We start from the raw sequence: 11,748 nt of genomic DNA on the forward strand, positions 1-11,748 counted from the left end.
CTAGCATACATATTGTAAATAAATATATTACAAGTATTTCAGCATAGTTTTCCATTTGCGATCTTCCACATGATTGCAGAGGAAGTAATATTTGAAGGCATTTATTTTTAATCAAGAATTTAATACAATTAAGCAGCGATGTAATTGTTTTGAAGTACACCATTTGCAATTCTAAATAGATACATCATATTGTTGACTAGCTAATTGAGAATAATTTTTAAATTGTATAGGCAGATTAAATATACAATTACGAGTGAATAAAATGTGAATTATATGTGTTAATAGCTAATCATACGAATTTGAAAAACGGCTGACGAGGTCAGGCCCATTGACGCAATAAGTTTATTGTGCTATGCCGCATTGTTTTCAGTATTATTTCAGAATAATATTGTTAAAGTTGTTAAGCTTTTAACGTGCAGCCCTCGGTGAAATATTCGTTATAATTACAGTAATTATATTAATCATCAAATTGAAAATCTGTAAAGCTTAAGCTACTTTTTGCCAGAATATCAATTGCGATTATAGCATATATGCTAATATCAACAAACAAAAATCAATATTTGCCAAGAGTAATGCTTTTGATATTATTTGATTAAATGCCAGGAAACCGTGTAATTTTAGGCGAATTGATTTGTAATCCTATCCTGCATTTATTACTATTTAACAAAGGCTTCAGAGTTTATATTAATGAATATTTATAAATTATGCAAATATGCATGGATTTGGCTGAATGTTAAACTTTAAAGAGTGCATTACAATTGAATTGTGTTTGCATGCAATTACTATTATATACATATATTCAAATTGATGTCCAATTTATATTATTGATAGATTGGTTTGTTGTTGCAATCAACATTATCATTATAGGCATTCTCACAACAGACTTAATAGCAACGAATTCACCGTTTTAATTACGGTAATTGCCGCAGCTAATGTCATGCCATATTGTGTATTAAACACAAAAAATTATTAACGGTGTAGTAATCTCGAGTGGACTGGAAATTGTAATAGATAAAGCAAGTTGAGTATGTTTTTCATTAGCTGGAGAGACCTCGTCGAGAGATTCTATCTAGATGTGCAATGAAATAAAAATCAAAACAAGTATTATTAGGATTTATTTGCCAAGCAGTCGAGTCCGTTTAACATTTTCAATGGTAAATAATAATCTAGGGCATTGGTAGTGCTTTATAATTGCTTACACACCTCTCTAGCGATTTGAACTATAAACTTGTCGCAAACTGTTGATTAACATTCCCCGAAAACAAAGCAAAGGACACACGTTGAGCATACGCCATGTGTGACAGTACAAAAAGTGCAATTTACACACATAAAAGCCCAAAAAAGAAAAACAACAATGGAATTTCAAACCCAAAGTCAAACACAGCAAACAAACAACAACAAGTGACTGGCTGCAACAATAGCAGCAACAGCAGCAGAGCAGTAGTTGAAACTATTTTGTGTACATGTCTGTGCACATGCTATAAACAATAAACAAAGGCAACAACAAAAACGATAACGTTTAAACAAAACAACGGCGCCCAGCACAGGCAGCAAGCAAACTCACTCGAGCAGACAATGCCATGGGCATTTGAGTGCGAAACATGGCAGTGTACACACACAACTCACACACACACACATAACTGTGCACAAATACATGAGCACAGCTAGAATATCACTCATACGCTAGCTAGGCCCGTAAAGAGTAAATGAGTGGAAACCCCAACAGCAGCAATAGCACCAGCAACAGCTCGCATGTAAATTTCAGAGTGTGTTCGATTGTGTGTGTGTTTGCGATTGTGTATGAGAATGTGTGCGTGTGTGTGTGTTTTTAGCGTGCTCATGCGGCAGTCCGAGCGATGAGCGTCGAGCGTCAAGCGTCGACCGTAGACCGTTGACGACCACTAAACTTAGCCGGCGCCTACTTCACATGCTCAGTAGACGAGCAACCCCTGAGTAAAACGCAACAAGCCAATGCCCAAAGCCGGCGTTTTAATAACTAAATAAAGCAGCGCTTTCAATTAATTTAGAACAGAGCATCGCGAATGCAACGCGCTTCAATTGCCGGCAAGAAGTGGAACGAGTTGAGTTAAGTTTTATGGTGGTGATCATCATGTGGTTGTGTCTACAAATTTAACGCAATTTACTTAAATCAAACTGAACAAGAGACAACGTAAATTGTCGAAATTATTATTTCAAATAGTTAAAAAATTGGAGCAAAATCATTATAAAAATCAAATAAAAATCAATCGGAAGTGTTAGCAAAGCCAAGGATAAAAAGGCAAGGCTGAAAAGGGCGATTGACACGTTTTGTGTTGCGCATACGCCGCGTAGGCGTTATTAATTTTTTACGCTATTCTCTTGGCAAAGTGGCCTTGTCGTGTGTTTATTTTTACTGGGATTTCAAGAAACTCGCCAATCGTGCTTTCTCTGTGGGCGAGAGTGTGTGTAACAGTGTGTGTGTGTGTGTGTATCTCAGATTGACGCCAGTGCAACTAATTGCCAAGTGGCAAGGAATCAAATCACGTTTACTTTGCGGTAGCGTGGAAACACATCAAGATGTCATTCGATATTGCCATTGCCGATCAGATGCGTATTGCATTAAGGTAAGTGCTTTCGCATTGAATTGCATATTCAATTCATATTATTATATAAGCCATGCGGTATTAAGTATAATTGAACAAAATTGCGAGTTAAATTAAGTGATTTTTAACTTGCAATTTGAAAATATAAACTCCATTTATTTAATTGGATGCAACGACTCATTTCCGTGTATGTATCATATTTGCTTATTCACTCAATTTCTAGTAAACTATAAATAAATATATATTTTGAAGCTGTATCGCAATTCGTTATTATACAAAAAATAAGAAAAAAATTAATCACACAAATTTTCGATACTTTTGTGGAAATGCGTCGACATTATTCCCATAATTCATTTTTTATCTCGATAAGAAATCAGCATAGAACTCATAATGGATTGTGTAATAAAATCATAGAACAACAATTTAAAAATGAGTCTAACACTTCCACGTTACATCGAGGTTAAGTTTGCTCGAGCTTAAATAGATTGCAATTAGAAATCAAAGCGAAACCACATCCAATGATGCCTCGGTATTGAACTTTTTGACATTTGCTATCGATTCACAAACATCAATGAAGAGCTGCAATCAAATTGATGTGAAGTTCAAATGTCAGCCGGCTGTATGTGGCTCAGTAACGTGACCATTTCTTATCGCAGTGACTTGAGAAATCAAAGTTATAAAATAAAATATGTATGTTATTATGACAGCCGCGTCAGAAGCGAGAGCCTGAGAGTCTCTGTTCTTATCAACAGCGTGCCAGGCCTTCATAGGTTGCTCAGAATCCGGTTCACTTTACAGCTGGAGGTCTTATAAATAGAAATATATGTTATTGCATCCGTGTTGTCTGCATTGTCGACTCACCTTATTGACTTTAATGTGCTGTCTGGAAATGTGGCTTGTACTCTGGACCTTACCCATCCATTGAAAGTGATTTCACATATGTATTTTCGCAAGTGGTTGACAATGGCTTGCTTTTTTTTAAGACTTATGTTCGCATGAACTCGCTATCAGTTTAAGCGTTCTGTCTACTGTTAATTCTAAAGTATCAATATCAAATAAACTGATAAGATTTATTCGAGTTTGTAGAGAGACTACTGGAAGCGTGTGTCATTATCGACACTATGTATATAAACATTTTTTGTTGGTTTTCTAAATGCGTCATTTTTGGTTTATGCCCCTCAACTACATAAATTATATGTTTACTTAGCTTACCACATGACATCGACAATTTCATTATCACCTGCAACTTTCGCCAATTAATATGAAATTGTGACTAGCTGGCCAATGTCAAGATTAAGATTTTATTGTCACTTTGAAGTGAACCCACAAAAGATCACGTTTTGCGGTGACTTTACGGAAAATTCTGCAAATGTCACAAGTCACATGAAGAAACTCTTTGAAAGAAAACAAATTCCAAATTTGTGCCAAAATTGCAATAACGTCAACCTGAAGAGTCAATAAAATATTTGCTTTAAAACTGGTCTGTCCGTGAGCTTATGACTTTTTGCTTATATTGCATTAGTGGCAGACACTTCTGTGAATGATAAACAAAACAAATCAAATAATATTAATATAAGTATTGATTGCGAAAATATACACAATTATTTCTTCTTGCTTAATGATGATTTCTTTTGCACTCTAATTAAACTAGAAATGCAATATTAAAAATATCATTCAAATATGATCGTACTAAATTATGAAATTTTATAATTATGAACAGCAAATTTATAAAAATATATTCTCTCTTGTAGTTATTTCCGAGTACTTCAGATGAAAACAAGTAGAACAAAAAATGTAATTTCCAATTTAATTTTTAAGCAACAAAAATAAATTTTTCCTTTGCAATATTTATAAATTGTTGGCAATATTTCTGGATTATTCTTTTATTAGCTAAAATCTATCATTGGCTGCTAAAATTGCATTTCTATTTGGCATTTGCATTGCCTTACACTTCATTGCACGATTTTGATAAATGGAAAATTTTAAACATTTTGGCAGGCAAAATAAAATTCGCTCGAGCGAAATGCCATTGACCTGCATCGTTGACGAGGATGCTGATGTATTCAAATATTGATTGATTTTTCTTATCGTTTCCGCAGGAATTATACAATATTATTTATATTTCTGGCATTTTTACTTTACACTCTTGCAATTCTCGACAATTTGGCAAGCAAGAATTTAGACTAATTGGCATCCCATAAATGAGGAACGAAGTGTCGTGTATTTGGGTTGCAGCTCGAAGAGCACATTCTTTTTATTGTGAGAGGGTTATAGAGATTTTTCAAATCGCTTTTGAGGTCAGGCATTAAATTATTAAATCTTTAATATAGCTACACTTGGACTTACTTGGAATAGTTGTCCTGTTGTACTCTTACTTTTCTATCACATAATATTAGAAATCTTTATTTGTGGTAATTTAAAAATTACCCACATGAAAACTTATTAAGATATGATATCTATTAAAAACAGGGTTGGCTGTTATCATACATATTTTGCACCTAAACACTCCTATGCAAGGTTTTTTCCATATTCTTTCTTAGGTAGTTAAAAAAATAATTGCGTTAAACATTTATTAAAGAGTTAACAAATTTAACTTCGTGTTGTAGACTCAAACCGTCTTCCGTTGATTTTATGTTTGTAGTTGCAATTAACATATTTTAAATTATTTATATAGGCAGCTTCGTATACAATGTCAATGTCAAATGTGTTGATTTTGTTGTTTGTTATTTGTCTCTCTTGTGGATTCGTTGAGCATTCAAATCGCTTCTTTTCGCATGTGATAGACGCAGAAGCTGATGCTGCTCGGCTTCTTTTTTTCCGCATTGTAAGTCGAGTGCGGCTCTATTGTGTCCACAATATATTCAACCCGAGCTCACTCATAATATAAATTGGTCTTCAGATTAACTGCTGATTGGAGAAACCAGTTCTATATTGTTGTAATTTTATTGCTCAAGCTGTTGGCTGGTATATTTTATATAAGTAAAAGTGGCAGCAGCTTATTTGCTTAACAAGATCTCGTAGAAAATTGTAATTAACACTTTACGAATATACTATAAGCATAATTTACACAAGTTACTTAGAGCAATATTTCGAGAAATACCCCAAGGTTACACTCACTGACGATCAAGAAGAAGCTGCCAGCTGCTAATTAATTGCGGCTCTTACTACAGCGAGTGCTATGCTCAGTAGATATATGTATATGCGATGATTTGCAGCCATATAAATGTTGTCGAATATTGAGTGTTTTCATTTTTATTTAACCATATTTGAAATCTATATTGACGATCAGCCCGTCTGCTGTAGATCGACTCACGCATCGTATAACTCGCTCGCTTCTAATGCCTTAAACACACTTGAAATATTAAATGGGGCAGCGCCGAGCGTGTTGCTTTCGTCTTCCCCTGCAACTAATACCCTGTTACATAATATACTAGACTGGGTGTTAACGGCTTAAGGAACGTAATAATAATACGAGCACTTATCAAATTATCTGGTAATCGTTATCATTTATTTTTAAGTTCTAAATTTCCGTTCGATAGACATTGCCAGTTTGAACCAGTATAGCTGGAATCACAAAAAAACACGTGGAATGTGTAAAACTCGGAAATAGATTATTTTGCATAAATTACAATAACTTATTAGGAATAAAACCAGATGATTGTCAATTTTCCATAGCAACTAAAATACTTAGATATTCTTTTGGATAACCGATTTTCTTATTTTATTTAAATGTGTTTCTGAGCTTTAAACGTGAAGTATTTCCCGTTTGTCGACATTTTTTCAATTTTTTTTTATAGGATATCCGCTGTTTATATACCACGAACTAGTCTCATCATTTAAATTAGCCGATTGGCATTTTGTTTTGTTTAAGTAATGAACGAAAATATTGCGAGTGGCACGCCCAAAAGTCTGGGCAATGTTTACAAACAAAAAGTCTGAATGTTTATCCAAACACTTGGCACTTGATTGGCTTTAAGTGCACTCACCTGTCTCGCTTGATTTGCAATAACATTTACAACTCAACACTATTCTCACCCTATCTATCTCTCTCATTTTGTATGTTTCGTTTATTAGCTATGTCAAGTTCAAGACAAAACAGCAGCGTTTGAGGAGCAACGATAAGGTTATTGCCGACACTGTTTACGGAAAGGTAAAAGGCGTCAAATGGCGTTCGATTTATGGCAACAACTACTACAGTTTTGAGGGAATCCCATTCGCCAAACCGCCTGTGGGGGAACTACGTTTTAGGGCGCCCGTTGAGCCCGATCATTGGACGGAGGTGAAACGCTGCACACGAGAGAGGTCGAAGCCATGTCAGGTCAATCTGGTGCTGAATCAGGTGCAGGGCAGCGAAGATTGCCTTTACCTCAATGTGTACTCCAGAGAAGTGAGTTCAATGTTTAACATTACCTTTATTGATATACAAAAACCTCTAACTTTCTTCATAATTACAGTTGCATCCACAAAAGCCGCTGCCCGTGCTGGTCTGGATCTATGGCGGTGGCTTCCAAATGGGAGAAGCTTCGAGGGATTTATATAGCCCTGATTACTTTATGATGGAACATGTTATGCTGGTGACCATCGCCTATCGCCTGGGTCCACTGGGCTTTCTCACATTGGACGACGAGCAGCTCGATGTGCCTGGCAATGCGGGTATCAAAGATCAGGTGCTTGCTCTGCGCTGGGTGAAGCGAAACTGTCATTTCTTTGGCGGCGATCCTGATAATATTACAGTGTTGGGCGAGAGTGCCGGAGGTGCCTCAACACATTACCTGATGCTCACTGAACAGACACGCAATCTCTTTCACAAGGCTGTGCTCATGTCCGGCTCCGCCATGTCTCCTTGGTCCATTACACCCAAACATAACTGGGCTCATCGTCTGGCTCAGGCCACCGGGTATTCGGGTGAGCTGACCGATCGTGAGGTGCTGAATCATTTGCGGCACACAAAGGCGAGCAGCATGTGTCGAATGGCGGAGGAAATTGTCACGATGGATGAACGTCATCAGCGTAAAGTAATGTTCTGCTTTGCACCCACCGTTGAGCCATACGAGTCTTCGCACTGTGTAATTCCCAAACCCCCCATTGAAATGATGCGCCATTGCTGGGGCAATGAAATACCCATGGTGGTTGGCGGCAATTCCTTTGAGGGACTGCTCGTCTTTCCCGAGGTGCGCAAGTGGCCCGAACTGCTTCACGAGCTGGGCGACTGTGCGTATCTGTCGCCCGAAGATGCCGGTTTGGATGCGGATCAACGACGCGCCTTTGGCAGACTGCTGAAGGAGGCTTACTTTGGCGATAAGGAGATAAGCCAAAAGACATTACTCGAATACAGTGATGTAAGTTAAAGCTGAAGCAGAAGCAATCAGTATAGAAATAATTGTTATTGTATTACTTACAGCTCTGCTCATACAAATACTTCTGGCATGGCATCCATCGCACTTTGCTTTCGAGGAGCGTGAATGCGCCCAAGGCGCCGACATACCTTTATCGCTTTGATTTCGATTCAGAGCACTTTAACATGGTACGGATTATAACGTGTGGTCGCAAGGTGCGCGGCACGTGTCATGGCGATGATTTATCCTATTTGTTCTATCACGGGGCTGCCAAAAAGCTGAAGCGACGCACGGCTGAATTCAAGACCATTCGTCGGCTGGTCTCCATGCTGGTGCATTTTGCCGCATCCGGAGATCCCAACATAACACTGGTCATGCAGGAAGAGCACTATACACCGCTGGGCGACCCGACAGATGCCCAGCCAAAAGCACAAGCACAGCCGTGGCTGCCCATCTCCCAACAGGATGCGGTGTTCAAGTGCTTGAATATTTCACATGACGTTCAGGTGATTGATTTGCCGGAGGCCGACAAACTGCGACTCTGGGATAGCATGTACTCGGATAAGCGATTATTGTATTAGTTATATGTATGCCTTACCTAAATATATTAGTAGCCATATCTATATATGTATATAAACTTACATATATATATATATATATATCTATACATAGCATATATTCGACGAGCCTCGAGCTGGCCCTAAATGCGCATCTCCAATGTAAATTTGTTTGCGCAGGCATCAAGTGTACACATGTAAATAGGGATTTTTATAGCCTAGCTATTAAATATAAAGAAAAACACACTCACACTCACACTCGCACACATACATAGTCACAGATGATTGAGTAAATAAGAGCATACGTTTTTTATGATGGCCTTGGGCTATTTACGCTTCTGTTTGAATTGTTATCAAATGGCAATATGCAAATATCTCTGGATCAAACAGTAGTCCAGCTATATTTAATCAATATTTTAACATTATGTTAGGTTTACTACATATTTGTAGTCAGCAAATATCCTTAAGCTAGCATGTAAATCAAAATTCTAATTGTGACATTTTAGAGGGTTGAGTAAAGCCGTACAGCAGTGATTTTTAATAAACGGAATGAGCATTGAATAATTAACACAAATATTAAAATGCAAAATATATGTATGACCGTGTATCTTTAAACAACATGTTTTTTATTTGAGGAGGGGAATTGATTCTTGAATCGATAACTGGATGGGGTCTCCTGTAAAATCTGCTGCCTTCATAATACAACAAACATTTTTAAAAGTCTCAGACTGGCATATGTAACACCTGCACATACTCCCAGAAGTTAAATTCGTTGGGAAAACGACTTTCGCATATCCTTACAAAAATTAGACAATCATGCTTTATTTTTTACGCAAATACCATAAAAGAGCACTGAGGATATAACTGCCTAAAATACATTATCAATCTGTGGCTTCATGACAAAGTTATACCGCCTTTTGTTCGATTTAATTATTGAGAGTCCTTGCGGTGTTTCATGCAAAGTATAAACCATTATTAATGTGTTTATGCAATTTTTGTGGGTAGCAACTTGAAAGGTCGCTTTGTCTGGCATACATATTATGTAATTTACCTCACCCTAACGTGACCCTCCCCTCAGTTTTGGTATTAATTGTAATTAACAACTTACACGTGCTTCACATTTACTTCGTCTTGTGACCTTCCCCACACCGAAGATAACAGCGAGTTCACTGTGTTAAGCATTGTAACTCGTATTTTGCCTGTAATATTTTAATTATTATTTACAGTTGCTTTGTAATTTTCCTTTAAATTATTTCAATTCCTCTGCTGCTGGTTAAACACGACTGAACAGCTTTTAGGCTCCCAATGAATTTCATGCGGCGATTTATAAACACAGCCTAAAAGTATGCAACGATTTTTGCTTTAATGAGTAGTAGTGATTGAGTTGGTTTGTAAATAAAATCAGCGAATGCGTAACATAAATTATATTTTACTGTCAAGAAATTAAAAGTCTGAGCTTTCAAAATATGAATTTCAGTAATTAAATTAACGTAAAATAAGGTTTCTTTACGGTTTTGTAATTTTAATTTATTACAAGTGTAATTTTTTTTATATATGTCAAAGTAAATTAGTAGTGCAATACAAACTTTAGAATGTAATTGTGTTTGTCGATGGATGCTCGAAAATGTACTTGTCATCAATTAAGTAGTTAATTGAAAATTAGTTGTAAGTGCGCTTCAAGTGTTTCTTTTAACTCAACTCAATTTAATTGACTTTGCACAACATTTCCTATATAATTTCATATTGTTTGTATGTATTGCTTAAAGTTATCAAAGTTCCCTTTCTGCTTTATTTTCCATCGAATCGAGTTAAGCAGGCGTTTAACTATCTCGGAAGATTCTGAATTTTTTAAATCGCAGACAATAGTTTTCTGTCACGTGTGGAGTTTGAAGGGTGGGCGAAGCACTGAGCAACGTTGGGGGCAACACTAAAGTATTCCACAAATCCCTCTCATTTTGTTCAAGCGCCACTGCCAGCGACAATGAGGATAAGAGTGAGAGAAGCAGGACGAGTCATATTACCCATGTGCGCCGTAATCGAGTCACGGAATGTCTGAGAAAAAGTCACGCGAGATTGTTGAACTGTCTGAAAATTATGACTCTGGGGGTTGGCCGTTGCGATATAAGGGGGCGTGCCGAGTATCCTTATGATTTGATTTTAAAAAATTCATGAGGCAATTGTTGAGCGCGCAAAAAGATTTTACTTTCCACTTTCCCAACGCCAAGGCTTCAACGTTTTCTTGTGTGACAGCTGGCATTTCCTTTACAGGAGATACTTTAGAGCTGCTGCAGCTCCGAGCACATAATAGTTAATCAGAAAGAAGTTGACATATACTTCTTATGAATGTTTAAAGAGCAAGCCTATGAAATTGTATAGAAAAAACACGTTCAACACATTTTTATAGAGAACAAATTATGAGTCAAAGCAATGGTACTTTCCCTATCTGGAAAACTAAAAAGAAAAGAATCGATAAGCAGAGTCTTGAATCATATTCATATAATAAATATTAAACGATCAGATCAGTTATTGTTCCATTCTTCTGTGTAATCATCTTTCACTGTTAAAATTTAATTTTCAGTTGAATGTTTACAGAAACGTCCAAATGCTGCAAAGTTCAAATGAATTTTAAACAAACTTATAGACAAATTAAAAAAAAAATTAAATACAATTTTGACTCTATGATGCATCGACAGATGGAAACGATCAGAGGCCCAATAAAAAGAATAGATAAAAGAAATAGCAAGTCAAATATAAAAAATCATAACAAGGAGAATGGAAGAACTTTAATTTCATTAATCAAATTCATTTAAAAGCTAACAATGTGCAAACTGAGCTGACAACTGAGCCAGAAATAGACGCAAATTTCAATTGATTTAAATGAATTAGTGGCAAAAAACGTGCCGAGCGTCGGAGCACGAGATTGCGCTTTGAGAGCAGAAGAGCGAGAGAAAGAGAGATAACGAACGTGCAAACATGTTCAGTTGAGCTGTTGCTCTTGAAAAGCTCACTGAACCGTCGCTGAAAAAAACACATGAGAGCATAAGGCACGAGAGTTTATGCTTTGATAGATCGGATACGGTGTTTGCTCAAGGTCATACAGTCAACGTGCTAATGAAATGAAAACAATGCGGTAGATAGGTCTGAGGATACAGATACGAGAAAGTACACATTAATAAACACATGCGAAAGTGTATTATGTTTACAATGATTGCATACAGTTGTGTATGTACATAATATATTAGAAGGGTAGATTGCTTTTATTGAGCTTAATCA

General features: G+C 36.7%; 1 protein-coding gene across 1 annotated transcript; it reads left to right on the forward strand.

The window, feature by feature from the left end:
• The first annotated feature begins 1,895 nt into the window (after positions 1-1,895).
• LOC117576451 (esterase B1) lies at positions 1,896-9,080 on the forward strand. The gene is made up of 4 exons (XM_034261222.2): positions 1,896-2,603; positions 6,657-6,969; positions 7,037-7,921; positions 7,984-9,080. Exons 1-4 carry the CDS (start codon positions 2,557-2,559, stop codon positions 8,497-8,499), a joined length of 1,761 nt encoding a protein of 586 aa, XP_034117113.2. The 5' UTR covers positions 1,896-2,556; the 3' UTR covers positions 8,500-9,080.
• Positions 9,081-11,748: the final 2,668 nt, after the last annotated feature.

The sequence above is a fragment of the Drosophila albomicans genome, chromosome 2R (genome assembly GCF_009650485.2).
Source record: "Drosophila albomicans strain 15112-1751.03 chromosome 2R, ASM965048v2, whole genome shotgun sequence".
NCBI classification, from domain to species: Eukaryota; Metazoa; Arthropoda; class Insecta; order Diptera; family Drosophilidae; genus Drosophila; species Drosophila albomicans.